The 25244-nt window shown below is 33.6% G+C and overlaps 1 protein-coding gene across 3 annotated transcripts in view; it reads right to left on the bottom strand.

Annotated features, from left to right (window-relative positions):
* Nucleotides 1-25244, bottom strand: part of STAG1 (STAG1 cohesin complex component) — a 368375-nt gene that overhangs the window by 41218 nt on the left and 301913 nt on the right. For all 3 annotated transcript variants that reach the window (XM_076005282.1, XM_076005291.1, XM_012787757.3), the window contains one exon: nt 12553-12633. In XM_076005282.1, coding sequence (XP_075861397.1) covers nt 12553-12633 — 81 coding nt within the window. The remainder of the gene's footprint in view (nt 1-12552; nt 12634-25244) is intronic.

The raw sequence follows: 25244 nt of genomic DNA, 5'->3' as shown, positions 1-25244 counted from the left end.
ATGCCCGGCTAATTTTTTCTATATATATATCAGTTGGCCAATTAATTTCTTTCTATTTATAGTAGAGACGGGGTCTCGCTCTTGCTCAGGCTGGTTTTGAACTCCTGACCTTGAGCAATCCGCCCGCCTAGGCCTCCCAAGAGCTAGGATTACAGGCGTGAGCCACAGCGCCCGGCCCAAATTTCACTTTTCTATTTATGTTTACCTTTAAATTACACTGAAACCTGACAAGTCAAGAAAAAACATTTTACTCTTATGAACTATTTTTCAAGTTTTCACATTACTTATTTCCAAGTTTTTACTTTCTTATTGAAAAAAAACACAGAAAATAATAAGAAACAACACATTTTTCATTTAATTAGAAAGGATCATTTTGTGTTAGAAGTTTTTATTCTATTTTCTTAATAAAACACTGTGGCCCCAAGGAAAAAATTTTTTTTCCTAGTGTGTCAATGTGTTAAAATTTACTGCATGAAATATCAGTATACTTAAAATGGATGATACTATAGTCCTAAGGGTAACTGTGTTCATTCCATCAAACAATAAATCATTATTGAGTTTTCAAAAAGATGATGCAGGGAGGTATTAATGCTCTTTTATTCCGTTAGATTTCCTGATTAATATGTAAAGAAGTCATCTAGGGAATCAGCTATCTTTGGAGTTGGGGGCAAGAGATTCCTTTAAAGGTCAATCATAAAGCAAATGTGTATTACGTAAAATGATTACTTTCCAACACATTTGAAGGATTATAAATTTAATATCACAAAGCAATCCACTGATGGAATTAACTAATGGTAGCATTTTAAGAAGAAACTAGAAATGTGAAGCAACCAAGGAAACAGAAGTCAAAGCCTCTTTAGCAATAAAATTTGGCCTAGATTTGGATGCAACCTAAATATTATTTGAGTGCCCAAGAAGGTTAATTTCATTGTAACTAGTTATATTCCCCTGAGAGAATTATATATTTAGGTAAATGGGCACAGATACTGTACACTTAACAGAGTTAGCTAATCTCATATAGTATATCCTTTTGAACAGTTGGGAACAGAATTTAGGTTCTTGAGGATTTCAGAACTCAGTGCTTTTTATTTATCCCACTTCATTATGTTGGCATTTCTATGATTTATATAGTTAGAATTCTGATTCCCAAGACTGATTTTGCTCAAGTTGAGGCAAGCTGCCATTACTGGGTTATTCTATAGTAACTATCTTTAGAAATTTTGAGGGTGTTAAATCACAATTTTAAAAGAAGTTCAGGATTTGCCTGTTTAGAACTCTAGTATTAAGATAACAAGTCTTAGAGTGGGCTTTATTCTTAATGCCAATTGAAGAACAATAGTAGATGATATTCTAAGGGAAAAGAAAAAAATAAGAAAAAAGAAATATAAAAAGATTCTTAACACTGCAAATAATAAGAGCTTGTTCTAAATATCAAAATAACACATTTAACTTTGAGCTCCTTTAAAATATAAATTATTGGTTGTTTTTTAATTTGAAAAAACTTTGTTAACATTTCCCATATTCTGGATATCTTCACCTCTCTCCTGTTATAACTATAATTCATTTTGAAAAAAATTAAATATGCTTAACTTACACTGAATAAATAAGAGGATTTTATATGTAATGCTTCATTTTTTTCTGGGCCAGAATGCAGTAATAATAAAAGTTAACATTAACTGGCACTTACTATGTGGCAGGCACTAATCTGTATTTCTTCACAGATTAACAACCAATCCTCACAATTTTGACAAGTATTATCACCCACATTTTACATATGAAGACACAGGAACAGAGATGTTAAGTGCCAGGCCCAAAGACACACAGGTAGGAAGTGGCAGAGTAAATTATCCAAAGCAGTCTGCATCTAGACTATGCTTTTAACCATTTTGTTATAATGACTCTTTAATATGTCAAGATTAGTATGTGGGAACTTGCAGTAAGAAATGTGAAACTTGGAATACTCAATACACACACACACACACCCACACACACACACCCACCCACACACCCCCCACCAGTAAACCCAATAGGCATTGAAATAGAATAATCCAAGAACAAGATACTGATTATAAAGACTGTAATTTTAAGAAACTAAAACATAATGGAGTTTTATTTAAATAAATCCCCTTTCTAGCCAGAGGAGAAGGCCTGGATTATAGGGATAGAAACTGAAAGTAAAGAGTGAAGAGTAAACTATCTTATCTTCTTTCTCTTAGTCCATATAAACTGTATGTGATACTTATATTGGTGCTTCCTTTCAAATTTTTTTTTCCTAAATGAAACCAGTATTTTATTTTATTTTCAGAAAGCAACTTGGCATCAAAAGCACTTTTTCTTAGAGTAGCTGTGTAAAGGAATTTAGTTGGGTCAGGCAATAAGATTATACTGAGATTTAAATCATGATATCTTGGTTATATTTTGTATCTATTTTGTAAGTAGCTTCTTTAGACTGGCCAAGGTTTTTTGCTTCCTGATAGAGCTAGTGAAAACAAGAATTAGAAGACTGAAACCTACTTAAGTCCAAATATAAAAGGGCTAAAATAGTTTCAACTTATCAACAATCTATTGACAAAGAGGAGAAATCTCTTCCAACCAATTAGATGTTTTTTAAACTACACTCTGATAAGCAAGATCTCCATAACAAAGAACACCAAATAAGGAAAGCACAATTAAGATGGTGAATTTATAAGTTGTATTAGAAAGAAACTTTCAGGCCCGGGCATGGCTCATGCCTGTAATGCTAGCACTCTGGGAGGCTCAGGCGGGCGGATTGCTCGAGGTCAGGAGTTCAAAACCAGCCTGAGCAAGAGCGAGACCCTGTCTCTTCCAAAAAAAGAAAGAAATTAATTGGCCAACTAATATATATATATATATAAATTAGGCGGGCATGGTAGCGCATGCCTTTAGTCCCAGGAGTTTGAGGTTGCTATGAGCTAGGCTGATGTCATGGCACTCACTCTAGCCTGGGCAACAAAGTGAGACTCTGTCTAAAAAAAAAAAAAAAAAAAAAAAAAAAAAAAAAAAAAGAAAAAGAAACTTTCCTAAAGGTACAAAGGCTCATATTTGAAATCTTAGGAAGAAAAGAAAGATCTTAAATGTAGACTGTCCCACAACAGCCAACCATCTCAGTATGATTATAGCCAGTGAGGAAAAGTAAGAGTTAATTCCTAGACACACACGTACAGATTTTAAATGGATGATTCCTTTTTATTTTGTATCACAATTTCATGCGTCTAGTGGAAGACCAAATTTAGTCATCCTTTTATCGGCAGCTATAAAATATCATTAAGCCAAAAAATCAAGCCATGCAAAAACTAGTAAACACATAAAACTAGTCCAATATTATCTGACAAACATATATTTTTGGAATAAAAAGTAGCAAAACAAAGAGCTAGACCAAAGATCTCAAAATATGAAAATAAAGCCTGCTAAGAATTTTGCAATCAATTTTCATAATGAAAACAATTACAAAACTAAACTTCTACTTACCCACAATAGGCAAGTAGAGTTTTCTAACTGACAATGTCTGGTAAACAAGACCAAGGGGTTACTTTATTAGGCCAGAGGTTGGAAAACTTTTTGTGTTAAGGATCAGATAAATATTTTAGGCTTTGCAAACCATAATCTGTATCCCAACTACTTAACTCTTCCATTGTAGCATGAAAGTAGCCCGAGACAATATAGAAATGAATGAGCATGGCTGTGTTCTAATAAAACTTTATTTATAAAAACAGATGTATGGTCAGATTTGACCTGTGGACTATATCTAAGCCTGTAACTGGGCTATAAAGTTTTTTAGAGACAAACTGTGTCATGTTTCTTACTACCTAGCAAAGTAACTAATATATAACAAGGCTCATTAAATTATTTTTAACCTGAACTGTCATTTATCCACATTATGTATAAAACTGAGAGAACTCAGTTCACTCACTTAGAACAAGTGACAAAAAGAACAAGACAGAAAAGATCCTACCACTATGGTGAGGTAAACCTTATGCTACATCTCTGAAACTGCTTTTTTGTATGAGTAATTGTTATTAGTATCTTTCTTGGGGTGGGGGGAGGGAAGTGTGCAACTTTTGTTAATATACAATAAAAAGACTATTGCATATTTAAACCCCAAATGTAATACCTAGTTTTCAGTGTTGTTGCTGTTCTTGGCGATCTGAATCCCCACCTGCTGACTCCTGCCATTGCCTCAAAGGCTAATCCACTTATGATCCAGGAACCCTTAAGCTGCCTACTGTAGTTCCAAAGGATCTTCTGATTTCTCTTTCCTGCAGTGTACAAAGATGAAGGAAGCTAAAGAAGGAGTCAGAGGAACAGGGGAAAAGTAGTGACTGTTAGGACCAAAGTGAGAGACTTGATTCCCAAATTACCCCAAATATTTAGATGGAGGACAAAATCTACCATGTGTTTCCCAACCTTGCACTAGCTATTGAGCATGTTTATGTACACTCATAGCCTCAGACAATAGTTAATTTAGTATTGACTCTTGGTTTTGGTGGGGGAGAGGACAGGAAAGCAAAGACTAGGACTGAAATTTAATGCCAACAAAACAACATTTATTGTTAATTGAAACACTTCTCTCAATTTAATCTTCTCAACAAACCTATCTGACAGTGAGTATCATTCTCATTTTATACATGAGGAAATTGAAGCTCAGAGTGAAGTAACTTGCTTATTTTGCCATGGGTGGTTAAGAAGTGGAGCCAAAATTCAAACTTAGGTTTAACTTGAAAGACCATGCTCTAACACAAAAAATGCTGAAAACAAAAGAACTGGGAGCTTCCTATATAGATAAATTGAGTCATCAACAAGAAGTTCTTGTTTTGTTTGTTTTTGTTTTGTTTTTTTTTGTTTTTTTTTTTTTTTTTTGAGACAGAGTCTCGCTTTGTTGCCCAGGCTAGAGTGAGTGCCGTGGCGTCAGCCTAGCTCACAGCAACCTCAAACTCCTGGGCTTGAGTGATCCTTCTGCCTCAGCCTCCCGGGTAGCTGGGACTACAGGCATGCGCCACCATGCCCGGCTAATTTTTTTATATATATATCAGTTGGCCAATTAATTTCTTTCTATTTATAGTAGAGACAGGGTCTCACTCTTGCTCAGGCTGGTTTTGAACTCCTGACCTTGAGCCATCCGCCCGCCTCGGCCTCCCAAGAGCTAGGATTACAGGCGTGAGCCACAGCGCCCGGCCGAACAAGAAGTTCTTTAACAAACACGTAGTAATTGTTACTTCCTAGGAAAAAAACAGTGTCAAAATAAAAAACCTACTACTGTAGGAAGGAAAATGCATTACTATGTCACTCGGGAGATATTAAGTAGGATAAGTTATCTATTTTGTTTTTATCTGAATAAATGGCCTGACAGGAAAGTAAACCTTTTATCATGAATTTTGGTGGAACAAATCTCCAATCTCTGTACTGGAAAGTGGTGTTATATTTTGTCTAAACATTTTTAATATTGCTTTAGGCCTCTGATAAGCTCAGTTAAAACACATTTTTACGTTGTAATATTGTTATTTAGAATAGAATTAATAGATCTTTTCAGTTCTGGCTCATTATTTAGATCATGAAATATTAAATATCTTAAGGAGTTTGGGAATTTGTAAACTAAGTGCTTTAAAGGTTGTCTCTTTGTAGGTAAAAACAGCATCCATGTGAAGGCCTATGAAGCTGAGGAAGCCTTGTTATCCTTCAAGGGGGAATTCCCTACCAGAAAGCAAGCTCCTATATGTGAGAGGCCCAAGGAATACAGTTGCAAACACAACATGGCATTCTTAATGGAATGCTGAAACCATTACCTTGAGGATGCTTTTCTAGGTTGAAGATATTTACTTCTGGTTTCCAGAGGATTTTAAATGCTGGGGTTGAATAAAAATTTGGACTTCAGAATTTGGTATGAACAGTCACCTACTTCTGTATTCCAGATTTTTAAAAAAGAACATTGAGAGAGCTGAATAAGAAATAGATATTAAATACAACCTGGATGTTTTTCCTCTAACTTTTCTAGACCAGCCAATCAGCACTTGTGATTGGACATAATATTAACAGGAACACATGTTTTAAAGAACAACTCTGGAATCATGGAACAGCCAAAAGGAATGGCTTAGAAATAACTAGATAATGAGGATAAAATTCTCAAGAAATGAAAGGGGGAGGGGGAAAGATTCCCTAAGAAAAGAACCAATGTAAAATGGTAACATGCTATTAAAAATTTATTCCTACAGGGATAAGTACCATTTCTAACCCTTGGCCCCACTCCCTTCCTCTCAAAAGCAGTTAACTCTGCAGATGGAGAGGTGCTATCTATATTTTGTTATTACAGGAATTCTGGGTGAGGACCTGCTTGAGCTATCTCTTTGTTGTTCACTGCTACTCTGAAGAGTGGATAGGGAAGAGGAAAGAAAGAGGTACAGAAAGTAGCCTGTAGATTTTGAGGCATGTGAGCCTATTTCTAGTACATTTACAGGAATGTATGTTTGTGGGAATAGTAAGGGTAAATGTGTTTACCCCACGGGGCTTGGCCACAATCTCTCCCACCTTCATATTTACTTCTCCTTTCTCCAGTATGTTTGGAGGTCAACACATTAGAATTTGCAGAGGAGAACTTTTAGTCAAGAGAGTGATGGAGGAATAAATTTTGCAGTTAAACACCTCAATAATAATTTGACTTGTAGCTACCTAGGGAACATTGACTTTCTTTGACTTAAAGTATTAGGATTAGGATCAGGGTCCAGAGGGCAGAAATGTCTGCCCCAGGCCCTCACTACTGCAATCTAGAATAGAAACATGCAGGGTAAGGCAAAGAGTCGCACAAATGTAAGACTACAGAAAGCAGGACAGCTCCTCCTAGGAGAAAAAAAAATTGAGGATAAATTCAAGATCCCCAGGCCAAAGAAGGCAATGGGGGCATTATTTTAGCCCTAACTCTTATTTACCTGGCTCTTTAAATGTCTTTGTATATGTCCAGAAGGAGCTGAAGGAAGAAGGATGCTTTCTGCTACAGAGAAGAGAAACTGAAGGCTGCTTCTACAGGACCAGCACTAGGGGGCACCGGAGCAAAGTATACTGAGCATGACCTGTGAGACTGCCAAAGAGCTTCAACTCTGGAAACTAGGGGAACAGAGGAAATACCCATTGGTGAAACCCAGTGCACTTCCATTTCAAATAAATATCTAAGCCTATTCTTGATATAGTCTTCTCATATACTTCATTTTATAAAATAGTGTTTACTGTTGAGTTAAATTATAAACTGAATGTAAACTTTAAATATAACTGCCATTCATAATGTCCTGAATGACATTAGAGAGGAAAAATAAATTTTAGAAAGTACTCTCTAAAAAGCAATTTGGCAGTATGTATCAAGAACCTTAAAAGTATGCACTACCATTGACTCAGCAATTTCATTTCTAAGAATATAATACAAGATGAAATGCTGAAAAACATAGAACAAGCTTTTGTACCAGAATGCCCATCACAGCATTAATTTTATTAGCAAAAATGTTTAAACCTAAATATCCAAGAGAGGAGAGTGGTAAACTAAATTATGGTATAGTTACACAATGGATTAGGCATACATTAAAAATATTCTCTATAAACATTTCTTAATAACTGAAGGAAATGTTAGTTGAAGAGAAGATACAAAATTGTAAATACACTATCATCTCAATAAGATTAGAAATATATGTAAGAAAAAATATTACAAAAATACACCAAAATATTAACAGTGGTTATCCACAGATGGTAAGATCTGAGAGTTTTATTTTGTTTTTATTTTTCTATTTTTTCTTTTACAATGAGCATGTACCCAAGAGAGTTTCAATTTGTGAAAACCACTCTAACCTTATATTTTGCACAAAAATAAGCATAATTTATTAATTTAAAATGTAAGTGACCCTGCAGAGATTTAAATGAGTTTCTATAAATATATTAATGACTAGAAAAAAACATACAGATGTGGTCAACTGGCTTGCTCCCTCACTAGCTAAATGACCCACTCCATCTTAACATTTTCTCAACAAAACAAAATTACTTCATGTAATAACAGACTTACTTTCAGTTTGCTTCTAACCAACATTACAACATTACAAATGTTAAATATATTAAACATTTATAAATATCCCAATATCTACTGTATTACATTTAAATTTTAGGAAAAAAATTAAAAGAGAAAAAGAGGATAGAGTTATACTTGGATCATTATAGATGTCCTCCCTATACTTTAAAATTAATCCACTGGCATTACAAATAGTCATTTAAAATCACAGTAACTCCTCATCTAAACACCCTTAGGCATACAGAATCATGACAGAAATCTAGCTGTGTGATATAACTTCCCTATACCCAATGGATTAATAGATACTGCTAGTTTTTGTTCAATGAGGAGTCAACCACAGAACATTTGTTTAAAAAAAAAAAAACAAGTAATGAGGGCCAGGTACAGCAGCTCATGCCTATAATTCCTGTACTTTGGGAGGCCAAAGCAGGAGGATTGCTATGAGTTGGGGCAATGAGTTGGAGACCAGCCTGGGCAACACATCAAGAATTTGTTGTAACAAAAAAATAAAAAAAAAATTAGCCAGGCTTGGTGGAATGCACCTATAGTCCCAGCTACTTAAGAGGCTGAGGCAGAAGGATTGCTTAAGTCCAGGAGTTTGAGGTTATAGTGAGCTATGATTGGTCCATTTTTATTTCAGCCAACCTGGGCAACAATCCCAGACCCTCTCTCTAAAACCCCCAAAAACCTAACAAAAAACCCACTACAACAAAATCCTCTTGAACTAGTATTAAAAGCTTAATAATATAAGAATTTAAAGAGCACTAACAGAAAGACCACTAGACTGAGATTCAAAAGACTAGTGCTGTAAGTCTGATCTTAGGTAAATCCAAATCTCTGGAAGACTCAGATTCCTTACATATCAAGTGGGATTATGACAATAACCACTTCATGGAATTATTATGAAGATTTAATTAAATCAGAGCCTTTATGTTTATGTGATTTATAAAATGTAAAATATCAATAAGGTAATTATAACAACAATGTCCCCTTCTAGGCCTCATCTAAAATTAATAGGTTTCATCAAATGACTTCCAAATTCGCTTATACTTCTAAAATCACATTTATAAGCAATAGAATAATGTTGCTACACCAAATAAGACACAGGATACACTAAGCATTTTTCTAGTATGCTAGAAACTAAACAGCTAAACAACTCTGTGAGTTATAGGTGATAAACTAAAACTGAGAATAGTATGGAGAATCATGACATTTTTGTTCTTAACAATTTTTAAAAATTATTTTGTGATAAAAGTAATCACTGTTAAGCAACATTAACAACAAAAACAACCCCTCAAAGTGTCAAAAAGTATAAAGTAGAAAGTAAATCTCTCATCCTTATGCTTGACCCCAAAGAAATTCTATTTCCCAGAGATAACCACTATTTAGACTCTTATGTATCTATCAAGATAGCTTCAGAATAACAGTTATTAGCATAGACTGCAGAATTTTAGAGCTAAAAATGATTGGCTCAGTATGACTTCCAATTTTACAAATAAGTAACTCAAGACAAAGATAGGTTACTTTTTACATGTTACCAATATCTGGAAAGCACCTTATAATTCATAAAATGCTTTAACATAAATTATCTACATTAAGATTATTCACATGACTTGCATCAAGGTTATACAAGTTAATGATAAGACTGGAACCACAGCTAGGAAGTTGCCACCTTATCAAATGACGTGCTAATACTATAAATTATATTTGTACGAAGCTTATGTATGTAGCTTTTAAATTCTCAAAGATATCCTACATCATATAGGGGATCAGAAAGTTTGATAATTCCTAATCTAGTAATTATTATATTTAAGTTATTGTTTTAAAAGGAGGAATCTTGGCAATAAAAGATTATTAAAGTTTGCATGTGTCTTGAGACTTCAAGCTTTTCAAGACTGTCACTTAGAGAACCACTTATTTTTAATTAAAAAAATTTTTTTAGACACAGAGTTTTGCCTTGTCACCCAGGCTGTGGAGTGCAGTGATGAGATCATAACTCACTGCAGCCTCAAATTTCTGGGCTCAAGTGATCCTCTTGCCTCAGCCTCCTGAGTAGCTGAGACTACAGGTGTATGGCACCAAGCCCAGCTAATTTATTTCTATAGAGACGGGATCTCGATATGTTGCCCAGGCTGATCTTGAACTCCTGGCCTCAGAGCATCCTGCCTCAGACTCCCAAAGTGCTGGAATTACAGGTGTGAGGCATGAGTCACCATGCCCAGCTGAGAACCACTTTTAAATTACAATACAAGTGATACACAATGATTACTGAATACACTTAGGGTTAAATTTTTAAAACACTACCAACAACTTCAAAGTGAGAAGGAGTAACTCAAGAGACACCTAAGTAAGGAAAATTTCACATAGATATAAATGAACACAAAACTACAAAAGGAAATCAAATAAAATAATAAAGCACCTAAAAGATGCTGTAGCATTCTTTCTGGCATAAAAAAAATCTGTGCTGGTCACAAAATCTGCATTGCCAACAATGAAATATGTAGTATGACTGATGACAAAAATAAAGCCATCTTTTATTAGGACAATGTCTCAGACAAAAATTAGAAAGGTAATAAATTTCAACATAATTCTCCTACAATGTGATTAAAAGAAAAAGTAGGCTTCAGAATAGAGATTTTCACTCGAATCATGGACTATAGCTATAAAAGGACAAAATTTAAACGAGATTTAAAAGGAAGAATTTTAATTATGCTGAATTTTTAGGGAAGTATGTATTCCTAAATTTACTAAATGTAATTATCAATATTCAGCCAAAATACATGTAACTCAGATAACCAAAATGATGTCCATGAAAAAAATAAAATATAAAAATTCAACCAGAATTTAAAAATCAGAATAAAAGTAATTATGTATAATAAACTCTAGCTATCAAATTTTAACACAAATTCAATTTCCTTTAATTTTACCATATTATAAACATTTCAAAAACATGAAAATGTCATACAGTTTTAAAGTGGTTTTTACTATTAAGAAAAGGTTAACTGTAATTTCTGTTCTTCAAGATTAAGCTCGCCAATAAAATAGAAAAACCAATCACTTTCCAATGGGACTTTAGAAAAAAAAAATAGAAAAACCAAGAGGCTAACCCAAATATTACTATCCTTCCAATTAAAAACAAACAAATAAAAAACTCCAACTATTTTCCAAATATAGAGAAATCTTCAAATTATTAATCAGAAAGAAAAAAATTCTTTCTCTGAGAAAATAATGCTCCCTATCAAGCTATTGGTTCTATATGCAAATGAATTAATCATCTTTACTGGTTGAATAGCTTCTGTTTTGTTAAGATGAAGATATGTAAACATTCTAATCTTTATTTGGTACTTTAAAAAATGTTTGCTATTCAGTCATATACTCAAGCCTCTTTCATTACATGAAATAACTGAAACATTTATTTTATATTTGTGTCAGATAATTCCAATGTAAAGTATTTTTTGCCTGATTTTCTTCATGGTTCTATTCATGGTTTCTTGTTTTGAGTTGAGTGATTTTTTACTATGAGGTCACTTTTCTTAAAATTTTATTTGTGGAAAATTCTTTAAGGCAAGTTCCTTTGGAAGAGATGGAGATTTAGATCTGACTTTATTAGGTGCTTTGGGATGCTCCACTACAGAACACTTACAATCAAAATTTCAACTTGTTTATTTTTATGATTGAAATTGCATGAATTCTGGGTGAAAACCTAAGTGAAAGCTAGGGCATGGTTATAAGCTTTCATGGGAGATTGATTTTTCCCCACTTTAATCAATGACAGATTTTAAGACATGCTATTTTCCTTATAATCCTCCAGCCCATGAATGAACTGGTATAGGTTTATTTCTAGTTTATCCTTGTGCTGAGAATAGCTCTTTAGGATCCCAACTTAATCGAGGAGATGTGGCCACCTGTTAGACATTCTACCTTGGAAAGGCCTTGGACTTTGTCTAGATTAGAAAAGATCATCAAGGTGAAGCAAACTTCAGTGCTCTTTTTTACTTTCTTGATCCTATTTTCACTTAATCCCCAGCCATATTTTGATTTCTGTTTTGCATGGTCATAGATTAAAAATTTTTTAAACAAAATTTTATCCAACATTTTAAGTTGTTTTTAACTTGATGAGGGTTGTGTTCACTTTGGGCCCCTAAGTGCCATACTGCTAGAATCAAAAGCTACATTCTAATACCTTTCAATATTATTCTTTTTTATAGCAGGTCATCTATCACAGCTTTTGTGTCTATTGTAGTTATTTCTTACAAGAATAGCAACCCTCTATATAAACAACTATGATTCTAGTGCTTGAAGATTTTGGCTATCTTCCAAAAGAGGTAAATATATACTCACTCATAAGATAAAGCTTATGATCAAGAACTGATAACAATTATCATATATTTTATTAAAGATTACAATAACTTATAATAACTGATAATATTAAATAAAGAGTTAAGCAAGGTTATTATTTTAGTAATAACCCTCTGCCTACAGAAACTCTTACTTACTTTGGAAGGAGAACCATCAGTAATTTTCACCAACTGCCAAAGAATCGAGTAATGGGAACACTGCAGTGCCTGTACGACTATCTGTATCAAATGAGAAAAAATTTTTTTAATGAAAAAATTCAAAGAAATGAGAATTTATGTTTGCACAGTACTGAGAGTATTTATAATAGTTTCTATTTTATGATAAAGTTTCAAGTCCAAATTTTTGTAGAATTAATGAGAATGTATAAAATATTTGGTTAAAAAAGACAAACCAACATGTTAATCTAGAAAATAAAGACAGAACATATCTTGATGAATATGGACCCAAATAGCACTATGCTTTAAACAAAAATGTAGTGTTATGAATACTTTGCTTGGTCAAAATTTTATAACAAAATATCCTATTTATTTAAAGCACTTTAATGTGAAATAGCATACTCATACCAAAAGTGCCTAAATAAATATAAAGCTTAATGAATTAATATAAAGCAAAAATACCTGTATAACCACCACCCAGGTCAAGAAACAACATTGCCAGCATCTCCTCCCAATACAATCATCTCTTTCTTTTCCTAAGGGCAACAGTTATTTTGGCTTGTTTGGTAACCAGTATATTTTAACTACCAAAGTGTGCACTCCTAAATTTTATTATGCCTAGTTGTGAACAATAAACCATGTTTCCCCTAAAATGCGACCTACCCATAAAATAAGCCCTAGCAGGATTTCTAAGCATTTGCGCAATACAAGCCCTATCCCGAAAATAAGACCTAGTGATGGGTGTGGCTACGCAGCCTATCTGCACAACATGCATTTCCTTGCTTAGAGGTAAAGAAGAGGAGCAGCCCTTCTCATCTGCCCCATGAAAGCTCTGTTGCTTGACATGAGAGATTGGGGCCAATGGTTCTAAAGGAAATAGAGTCGCAAGAAATTCAGGATGGAATTTGTGGTATGGAGAGTTCTGATGATGTTCCAGAAGATGACGACTTAACTATATTTGAATAAATGTAGATTGTTGTACCGTACTTAAAAAAATAACATATTCCCTGAAAATAAGCCCTAGGATGTCTTCTTGTGGAAAAATAAATATAAGACCCTGTCTTATTTTCAGGGAAACACAGTATAAATGGAATCATGCAATATGTATAACTTTGAGTCTGATTTCTTTCATGTAACATTTATGTTTAAGATTTATACATGTTGTATGTACCTCTAGTTCATTAATTTTTAGTCCTGTGTAATATTTAGAATATCCCTCTATTTACTGATTCTATTGCTGATCAACTTTTACCTGGCTTTGACTTTTGCCCATATGAATAATACTGCTATGAAAATTCTTATATATGTTTCCTGGTGCATTGGGCATGCATTTCTCTGGGGCAGAGATTTTCAGAGTTTTTAGTTCTCAGGACCTCTTTACACTCTTAAAAATTACTAAGGACCTCAAAAAGCTTTTGCTTTATGGGTTATAGCTATCACTACTACCATATTAAAAATTAAAACTAAGAAACATTTATATTTGTTAATTCACTTAAAAATAATTTTATTACATCACAAAAGGAAGTAAATTTTCTAAAACAAAAAAGCATTTAGAGTGACAATGTTTTATGTTTTTGCAAATCTCTTTAATATCTTCCTTAACATAAGACTAGATTTTCCTATCTGTTCTGCATTCTCTCTGTTACAATACATTGTTTTGATTGAAATATATAAAGAAAACCTAGTCTCATAAAATAGTTAGGAAAAAAGGTATATTGTAATAGCCTGTGTAGATAAATGTAGATATTCTTTGCTGTGACCTCAATATTCCACTGTACATTTGTGAAAGAATGAGAATGAAAAAAGAAAATAGCACCTTCATCTTACTATGAAAATATTTTTCTTCTTTTTTTAATTCCCCAAAGGTCAAGAGCTGTCATATACAAATAGTTTTGACTTCATAGACCTCTGCTGTGAACCCCACTTTCAGAACCACTACTCTTAAGCACAGGATTGCTGGATCATATAGAATGTGCATGTTTAACATTATTAGATATTACCAAACTGTTATCCAAACTAGTTGTGTCTTATAGTCACTGACAGTTCCCAAAGCACCACATTTTTACCAACACTTGATATTAGATTTCTTAAATTTGGCAATTCTATTATACATAAGTAGTATCTGGCCGGGCGCGGTGGCTCATGCCTGTAATCCTAGCTCTCTGGGAGGCCGAGGCGGGCGGATTGCTCGAGGTCGGGAGTTCGAAACCAGCCTGAGCAAGAGTGAGACCCCGTCTCTACTATAAATAGAAAGAAATTAATTGGCCAACTAATATATATATAGAAAAAAAAAAATTAGCCGGGCATGGTGGCTCATGCCTGTAGTCCCAGCTACTTGGGAGGCTGAGACAGAAGGACCGCTTGAGCCCAGGAGTTTGAGGTTGCTGTGAGCTAGGCTGACGCCACGGCACTCACTCTAGCCTAGGCAACAAAGCAAGACTCTGTCTCAAAAAAAAAAAAAAAAAAAAAAAAGTAGTATCTTAGTGGTTTTGATTTACATTTCTCTAATTCCAATGAAGATGGTCACTTTTTTTTTATTATTGGCATTTGAATTCTGGTTTTGTGAAACATGTATGCAAGTCTTTTATCCCTATTTTCCAGAGAGACAACATAATTCAGGAAAATATAACTAATTAAGGAACATAACATAAAAGAGAATTCTATTTTGGATAGGTCTTTTACTATATCTTTGTTAGAATACAAGATGGACCTTTATTGCAATAAAGTGTACCTGATAATATGATATTCCATTATTTTATTTGCTAAATTTATCTAGTGGTTCTATTATTTTCCCCACTCAATAAACTAAACACCATACAGGTGAACATATGTAGAGAATAAGTTAAAGTGGGAAATCAGTAAGTTGAATGCTGCAGGAACTTTAAACTTTAGGTTTCAGATCACTAAAGCAAAAGATATTTCCAACACGTCTACTCAGCACTGGAAATAACTCGTATGAATGAGAAGAATAAGTGTTACTTCTTTTGATGCAACATTAATGAGATGTCAGATATTTTATTAAAAATAATTAAATGATTGATTCACGTCAGAATACACAAACAAGACTACAGAAATACTAACAAGTTAAATATTAGTGCTAAAGAAGTAACCCTAGTATACTTAGAAGATGCTCAATGAGAGTACACCTAATGATCCTGAGATACCTTCGCTAAGTTCTTATTCATAAAATAAAATACAGTGGTAACATGGTTTGTGTGGACAGAAAAGAGAAAAAAATTCTCTTGAATTTGAAACAACTTGTTTTGTTGGGAATGTAAGATCTGGAAAAAAGTACTGCTGAAGAAATGCTTAATTTTGGTTATATCAATCTATCCAAATTATTAGAAATACCATATCCTTTTCTTCTTTTATTTACTATCTGTACTAGACATTTTTTTTCTTTTTCTTTTTTTTTGAGACAGAGTCTCACTCTGTTGCCTGGACTAGAGTGCTGTGGCCTCGGCCTAACTCACAGCAACCTCGGACTCCTGGGCTCAAGCAATCCTCCTGCCTCAGCCTCCCGAGTAGCTGGGACTACAGGCATGTACCACCATGCCCGGCTAACGTTTTCTATGTACGTTTAGTTGGCCAATTAATTTCTTTCTATTATTAGTAGAGACGGGGTCTCACTCCTGCTCAGGCTGGTTTTGAACTCCTAACCTTTAGAGATCTGCCCACCTCGGCCTCTCAGAGTGCTAGGATTACAGGTGTGAGCCACTGCGCCCGGCCTGTACTAGATATTTTCAAACTTAGTTTTATAGAAGTTTCTTTTTAGTGAATATGAGGGAGGAGAGACACTTGGTCACTCCAATACCTGTTTCAAATATAGAATTTCCATTTTAATCTGTTTCACATATTGGTATTCCTTGTAAGTTTACTTTTAAAAGGGCTCCATTGCCTTGCCTTAAAACAAAAATCTTCCTCTCATTGACTGAGAAGCATTTTGCTTTCTCATAGGCATAATTATATATAGCTAGCTGATCAAACGTCAAAAGAAAATTCAGAATTTTTCCTTCCAAGCTTCATGAGTCATTCTGATTATTTTGTCCTCCACACTAGCAATGTTACCCTGACTTGTCCAGAAGTCATCTATTCATTTTATTCAGTTACTTCATCTTTCCAAAGTACAGAAAAAACAAGGACAATCAATAATAAAAGTGAAAAGCCAAAAGACATTGCTCTAACTTTTGAGCACCACAATCTTTTTACCTTCTCTTGATTAACACTGCTCTGATGACTAAGAATTTCTTCCAACCCTACTTCCTCTGTCCTCATGTTTCCAGGAACATTGTTCCTGGGAGGAAACATTAATGTATATTGCAGATTTCTGGGCAAATTAACAAGCAGGAGTGCATTTTCTATCTGCCAGCAGGATACCAATGTCCTAGGAAATCTTGGGTCCCTGAATGACCAGGGAGAACAGTGACACCTGACTTCTCCTAATGGTACTTTACAGTTATGAAGGTGAGAAGTCAATTTCTGTTTTGTTAAGCCACTGAGATTTTTATAGTATAATTAAAGCAGCTAGCACTACTGTAAACAATATAAATTGCTATTACCCCCTTTCCTAAATAATTACTTTTATCTCTTTAAAGGAAGATAAAGGTTTTTATCTCTGACTAGCAGACAATCAGTAAGGAATCATTTAGCTTATGGCTAATGACAAATACTACATATCCTGAAGATGAATTGCATTATTAAAGCTTCTACAATATTTACATTTTGGAAAAACTGAATTTACATGGAAAATAAAGTCTGAATTAAGACTAGAGAATAGTAAGGAAAACTGATTACAGTTAATTTTCCAGAGTGGCTGTGCCACTTTGCATTCCTGCCAGCAATGTATGACAGTTTCAGTTGTTCTGCATCCTCACTGGCACTTGATAATGTTAGTAATTTTTACTTTAGCCATTCTAGTAGGTGTGTAGTAGTCTCTCACTGTGCTTTTAACATATGTTTTCCTAATCATGTTGAACATTTTTACATGTGCTTATTTGGCAGCTTTATATTCTCATTGGTGAAGCCATATTGATTGTTAGTTTGCATCTAAAGTCTCTCTAAAGAGTTATATACTGTACGATTCCATTTATTTGTAAATCCCCAAAAGACAAAACTATAGTAATGAAACATACATCATAGGTGTCCAGGAGTTGCAGTTGGGGTGAGCATATGATTATAAAAGGGATAGTATGAAGAAGTTTTCTGGGATGGTGAAACTATTCTGTATCCTGAATGTGGCAGTGACTACAAAAATCTATACACATATTAAAATTCATAAGACTATATGTAAGAAGGAAAATAAGTCAATTTTACTATATGATTAAAAAATAATAATCAATATGGCAAAGAGTAGCTTGTAGTAACATATTATTCTTCAGGAAATGTCAAGAAATACACAAAAAACTAAAGGAAATCATAAGTGACATAAAGTAACAAATAATTTGATAAAGGGAAAAGACTTCTAAGTTCTGCATGCTCTTGAGAATGGGGGATTATCCAATGTAATGTATTATTAGTGGGCATACTATACCATAAATTGAAAAACAAAATCATTAGAAGCATGAAAAACTCAAGTAAAAAATTCAAGTAGTAAAAGGTTAACTTTTGTTATTAAAGAATTAAAATATTTCCCAAAGAATGAATTACATAGTAGGTTAATGCACATTAATCCCTGGCAATTCAGGGCACTGGGATTTTACTGTCAAGTTTACTTATAAATTCCAAGTATTGGAAAAAAGGACATGAAGGAAAATATGCCTATAATAAATCCAGCGTGGATAGTACATGCTCTTTTTGTAATATCTCTTCACACTGATCTCCAAAAGGAGGTTGGATGTATAGTGGAAAGAACAATGGACCAGGCGTTCACATCATACAACCTCAGGCCTACTCTTAAACATTTCATGGGGATTAGCCTTCTCTCCCCAGACACACTGTAGGCTAAAACATCAAAAAAGATCTTGCTATTTCCCATCTCAGTGATCTGCTAAAAAGACTCAATGAAACAATTTCTGCTGATGATCCTGAAAACTAAAATTAACACAGGCAAATAGTTGTCCAAACAACACGCTCAATACCTAAACTATTTCTGAAGCATTAAAACGATTAACATGACACTTTGTGCAGACAAAATTATGATCAATATGAAAGGGTGGAAATAGAGCACACCTATAACTTCAAGATAAAAATATTTACTTAAAGAAATAATTGAAGTGAAATGAATGATTCATGCAAATAAATTTCAAAGATTTAAACACTAAAAAAAGACTATTAAAATACAAGATGAAAAAAGAAGTATTTAAATGATTTGAAAATGTGAAAAGACTTTCTAATTATGATAAAGAAAAAAATTACTAATAATTCTGATTATGTAAGAATAAAAAAGCATCATCTAATATATAATTAAAATTCATAATGGTAAAATATTGTAAGAAATGATATAAGGTTAAGAACATTAATATAGGGAAAAAACTTACAAATTAAAATGAAACTAGATGGGCATGGTGGATCATGCCTGTAATCCCAGCTATTTGGGAGGCTGAGGTGGGCAAATCACTTCAGGGCAGAAGTTCAAGACTAGCCTGAGCAACACAGCAAAACCCTGTCTCTACAAAAAAAATTAAAAAATTAGCTGGGCATGGTGGTATGTTGCCTGTAGTCCCAGCTACTTGGGAGGCTGAGGCAGGAGGATCACTTGAGCTCAGGAGTTTGAAGTTGCAGTGAGCTATAATGAGGTTACTATACTCTAGCCTGGGCAACAGAGCAAGATCCTGTCTCAAAATAAATAAATAAATAAATAAATAAATAAATAAATAAATAAATAAATAAATAAATAAATAAAGGCAACAAAGGGACAATATGAGCAAAGGTACAGAAATTTCAAAGAATGCTTCATTGATGAACTATGAACAGGTTAATGTAGCACAGGGCTAAGTATAAACTGAGGCTGGATCAGCAGAAACTAGATCACAGAGGTTCTTATAGGAGGGTGATCATACATTTTGGTTTATGCGTATGTACCAGAGTAATTATCAATAGTATCTCCTTTCACTTACAAAAAAATCTACATGTTATCCTAATAATGCTAGGAAATAAATACACAAAGAGATATTTCAAGAGAAGAATGACATGATCAGATATTTTTTAAACATATTACCAACAGCAAAGAGAAGTGGTCTTATTTGTTTTTTGTTATCTTTTTAAATATAGTATTTGATACTTCAAAAATACTTGTATTACAAAGCATAATAAAATTAGACCCATGAAAAGACTATCCAATTTAAAAACTAGTATAATACCAATAAGTTTGCATCTACCTATGAGCATTTTCCTCATTCCTCACCATAGCTAAATCATTCTACTTAATTTTATAAATATCATGCCCTCACTCTCAAAAAATAGTTTTTTTGTTGTTCTTTTTTTTTTGAGACAGAGTCTCGCTTTGTTGCCTAGGCTAGAGTGAGTGCCGTGGTGTCAGCGAACTCCTGACCTCGAGCAATCCACCTGCCTCGGCCTCCCAGAGAGCTAGGATTATAGGCGTGAGCCACCGTGCCCGGCCTCAAAAAACAGTTTTATCATACATATTATAGACACACATCATTAGATGATACACTGTTTAAATTTTGCTAGTTTTTTGGCTTTTAAAAAATGGTATCACACCATATGTAGTCTTTGGAGATGTACTTCACCCTAGCCATGCTTCTGAAGGACCAACAAAGATTTTAAAAAATAAAAATGTTCATGTTCCACTGTTAAATAATGAGTCAACAGAAACAATTTAACAAAATTTTTTTCATTTAAATAATTTTAAATCATGAATAAAGATTGTACCAAACTTTCTTATGGCTTCTGGTTCTGAAATTTCTACCATGTGATGTCTTCTTTTGTTCTATGGCTATGTTTTGGTCTGGAGCTTTCTAAACCTTGAAATACACAATGGTCTGGCTTTGAAATGAGAAACTATTACTCTTCTACTGTTATTTTTATCCTTTTCCAATTAAAAAAATTAAACTAAAAGTTATATAGAGAAAAATTTATTGTTTTTAACATATAGCTCATGAGTTTTCACAATTGCACAGTCATGTAACCACCAAAACAATCAAGATCATCCCTTAAAAAATCTCCCACGCCCTTTTGTAGTTAGTACTCCATGCATCCTGGAGATGTTTTCTGCTTCTGTAATTTTTACAGAATGTATAATGAAATTATATATTATATAATCACGTGCATTTGGTTTCTTTGTTCTGTACAATGCATCTGAAATTCATCCATGTTGTTGTATTAGTAGCTCCTTTCATTTTATTGCTTAGAAGTATTCTATTCTACGGATGGTACCACATTTGGTTCTATACATTCACCAGCTGATGAATATTTGAGTTGTTTGCAATTTTTAGCAATTATGATAATAGCCACTATAAACATCCCAAGTATAGGTTTTTATGTGAACATAAGTCTTCATTTAACTCAGATAAACACCTAGGAGAGGGACTACTGAGTTACATAAGTGTATATTTAACTTTATAAAAAAACTACCAAACTATTTTCTAAAATATCTGTACTGTTCCATATTTCTACCAGCAATGTCTAAGAGTTTCAATTGCTTTGTATCCTCATAAGCATTTTGGCATTATCAAGTTTTTTCCCCTTTCTATAGATTTGTAGTGATATCTTGTCATAATTTACATAATTGTTCTAATATGTAAACTATTTACATATTTACTCAACAAATGACGTTGAGTTTCTTTCTCATGGGCTTATTTCCCATCTATCTTTGGTGAAGTTATGTATTCAATTCTTTTGTCTATTTTAAAATATTGACTTTTGAAAGATGTTTATATTTTTATTCTTATTATTGACTTTTGAAAGATGTTTATATTTTTTGGTTACAAGTCCTTCATCAGATATGTGATCTGTAAATATTTTCCAGTTTAGTGGCTTGTCTTTTCAATTCTCTTAAAACTCTTAGTTTTTAACTGTGATGAAGGTCAATGTTTGATTTTTTTCTCTTATGCGCTATGCTTTCGGTGTTGTATCTAAGAAATCTTTGATTAGCCCACGGTTGCAAAGATTTTTCTCACATTTTCTTCTAGAAGTTTTATAGTTGCAGGTTTTACATTTAGGTCTGTGATCTACTTTGGGTTAATTTTTTTATATATGGTATAAAGTGTGAATTAAGGTTCACTTTTTTGCATATGAATATCCAATTGTTTCAGCCTCATTTAGGTTTTTTATTTATACAAATTTATGGGGTACACATGCAACTTTGTTACATGCCTACACATGTAGTGGTCAAGTCAGGGTTTTTAGGGTATTCATCACCCAAATAACATACATTGTATGCATTAACTCATTTCTCATCATTTGTTGAAAAATTATCTTTTCTCCAAAGAACTGCCTTTGTACCTGTATTAAAAATCAACTCCCTATGTATGTATGGGTCTATTTCTAGATTCCCTAGACTGTTTCTTTCTTTGATCTATATATCTATCCTTTCTTCTATACCATATTGTCTTGATTAGTGTTCACAACCTTGAAATCAGGAATTCTGTCTTCTTTGTTCTTCTTTTTCAAACCTCTTTTATGTTTTTCGTCCTTCCATATAAATTTTAGAATCAACTTGTTAGTTTCTACAAAACATTCTGCTAGATTTTAGCCAGAACTGTGGTAATCTACAGATCAGTTTGGGGAGAACTGACATCTTAACAGGAGTCTTTCAATTCTTGAGCATGATACAATATTTTCATTTACAAAAAAAATTCTTTTTTGAATTTTTTCATTAATTTCTTTATGGTTTTTATGTTCTTTTTTTTTTTTTTTTTTTTTTTTTTGAGACAGAGTCTCCCTTTGTTGCCCAGGCTAGAGTGAGTGCCGTGGTGTCAGCCTAGCTCACGGCAACCTCAAACTCCTGGGCTCAAGCGATCCTCCTGCCTCAGCCTCCTGAGTAGCTGGAACTACAGGCATGTACCGACACGAACGGCCAATTTTTTCTATATATATATTAGTTGGCCAATTAATTTCTTTCTATTTATAGTAGAGACGGGGTCTCACTCTTGCTCAGGCTGGTTTTGAACTCCTGACCTTGAGCAATCCGCCCGCCTCGGCCTCCCAGAGTGCTAGGATTACAGGCATGAGCCACTGCGCCCGGCCAATTTCTTTATGGTTTTTAGAATATAAATCTCACACACAGTTTGTTAGAGACATGCCTAAGTATTTCATGCTTTTGGTGCTATTTTAAATGATACGTTTCATAAAATTTCAATTTCAAAACATCCAACAGTATAAACAGTATACACTTCAAATTAAGTTTTTTGCCCACTAAAGATCTCAGTTTTCCACTGAAGAAATCCACTGTTAAGTTATCATCCAAAATTAAAGATTATATATATAGCATATTAGCGTATATATAGATCTTCTCATCACCCCTTTAAATTATATATACTGATCTGCTCCTTGCCTTTTTCATCCAATATAGCATTAAATGTCTTCTCACAGAATAATGTTGCATAAATAATATCTACTTCATTATTTTATTCACAGCTGCATAGAATTACAGAGAATCAAAACTATTCTATTGCATTTAATTTGTTTTATACTAATGAACACTTAGATTGTTTTAATATTCATAAATAATGCTATAATGGAGACATTTGTTCCTACACCTTTGTATACATATCCAAGTATGTATCTGTAGTCTAAATTCTTAGAAGTACAAATGATCAGAAGAAGGATATGTCTACTTTCAATTCTGATAGAAAGTAGCAAATAACCTTTTAAAGGAATTATATCAATCTATTCTCACAATAGTATTTAAGTAGTCAGGTATTTAAAAAAATACTTCATAAGAGTTTATGATGCCACATATAGTTGAGAATTACTAGAACAAAGCCTAGATTGCAGAGCAGGTCAAACTGAGGTTGCTATGACGAAACAAAGTTTCTTATGTGATTCACAAGAGAAAATATAAGAGATTACACTAAGGATACGGTAGTATGGCTGGAAGAGTATATGGCAAGAAGAGATATTCAGGAGGTACAATTTATAAAAGAGATCAAAAGCTTTGTGAGATTAAGAATTGCTTCTAGTACACCATTATATCTGTAAGATCCGGCACTCAAATACATTTTTTGTAAATAATGACTAGGTAAAAATAAAAAAAAAATAAATAAAATGACTAGGTGGGTAGCATCTTGTGTTTGTGCATGAGCGTGTGTGTGCTGTGTGTTGGTGGTGAAGAAAAGGGAGGCATCAAACCCTCATTCCTATCTTTTTGACTTAGGAGTCTAGGTGCACAGAAAATGGATAGAGGAATCCTGAAAGGTTTTGATATGGTATGACTAAGGAATAATCAAAAGCGTGTAAATGAAATAACTTCTAAGCCCAGTCAGGGAAATAAGTGTGTAGTCTTCTAAGGAAAGAATGACTTTATCAGCATAAACAATAATCCATGATCTATCCAAAAACAATAATCTGACTAAAGTTAAACCCACCCCCTACTTTATGTTCAGTCTTTAGAATGTGGTGATTTCCATTTCATGATGATGGATTAAGTATCACCATCTAGTCTCTTTCTACAATTGCCACTGAAACAACACAAAAGATATTTGGGAAAAAAGATAAATACAAAAAATAATCTGAAAGCAAACACCAGAAGGCATGGGTAAAGAGTGGAAGGGTAGCCTGAGCTACCATAAATAGTAGTAGCATATTACCGTGTTTCCCCGAAAATAAGACAGGGTCTTATATTTATTTTTCCTCAAGAAGACACCTTAAGGCTTATCTTTAGGGGATGTGTTATTTTTTTTAAGTATGGTACAACAATCTACATTTATTCAAATATAGTTAAGTCATCTTCTTCTGGAACATCATCAGAACTCTCCAAACCCCAAATTCCATCCTGAATTCCTTGCGACTCTATTTCCTTTAGAACCATTGGCCCCAATCTCTCATGTCAAGCAACAAAGCTTTCACGGGGCAGATGAGAAGGGCTGCTCATCTTCTTTATGACTCTGCAGGGAAATGCATGGGTTGTGCAGATACGCTGCGTAGCCATGCCCATCACTAGGTCTTATTTTCAGGGTAGGGCTTATATTGCGCAAATGCTTAGAAATCCTGCTAGGGCTTATTTTATGGGTAGGTCTTATTTTCAGGGAAACACGGTATCAGCAGAAAATGGGAAGAGATAATGAAAAGAATTTAAAAGCTTAGTTTGAGAGCATAGCCCCAGCTATGTGACCTTCAGCAAGTTATTTGTATATGCTTTGCTTTCATCATCAATAAAATGAAAATGATACATATCCTATTCAGTTGTAATAAGGCTTAAACAAATGAAATATATGTAAAACTTAAAATAGTATCTGATACATAATAAATACAAAATAAAAGCTTTCTATTTATTGATGCCTTGAGAGGCCCAAAGTTAGTGATATATGATTACACTTCTCTTTTTTATGTGCTTAATCACACCATTTTGTTCTGCAGCAAGTAATATTTATAAAACAATATTGTAAGTGCTCTGCATTGGTTATATGCCTTTATTTTACAAAATTTGTATAAAGAGATACTATAATAAATTCTGAAATGTAGGTTCTTTATAAGCTAATGATTATAATGTTACAGAACTATAATAACTTTTAATCATAAGTTAAAAATTTATTAGCAGAGGGAAAAGCATGAGC

This window comes from Microcebus murinus, chromosome 1, assembly GCF_040939455.1.
Source record: "Microcebus murinus isolate Inina chromosome 1, M.murinus_Inina_mat1.0, whole genome shotgun sequence".
Taxonomy (NCBI): domain Eukaryota; kingdom Metazoa; phylum Chordata; class Mammalia; order Primates; family Cheirogaleidae; genus Microcebus; species Microcebus murinus.
Note: the sequence above shows the minus strand (reverse complement) of the source record. Positions and strands in the feature narration are given on the sequence as shown.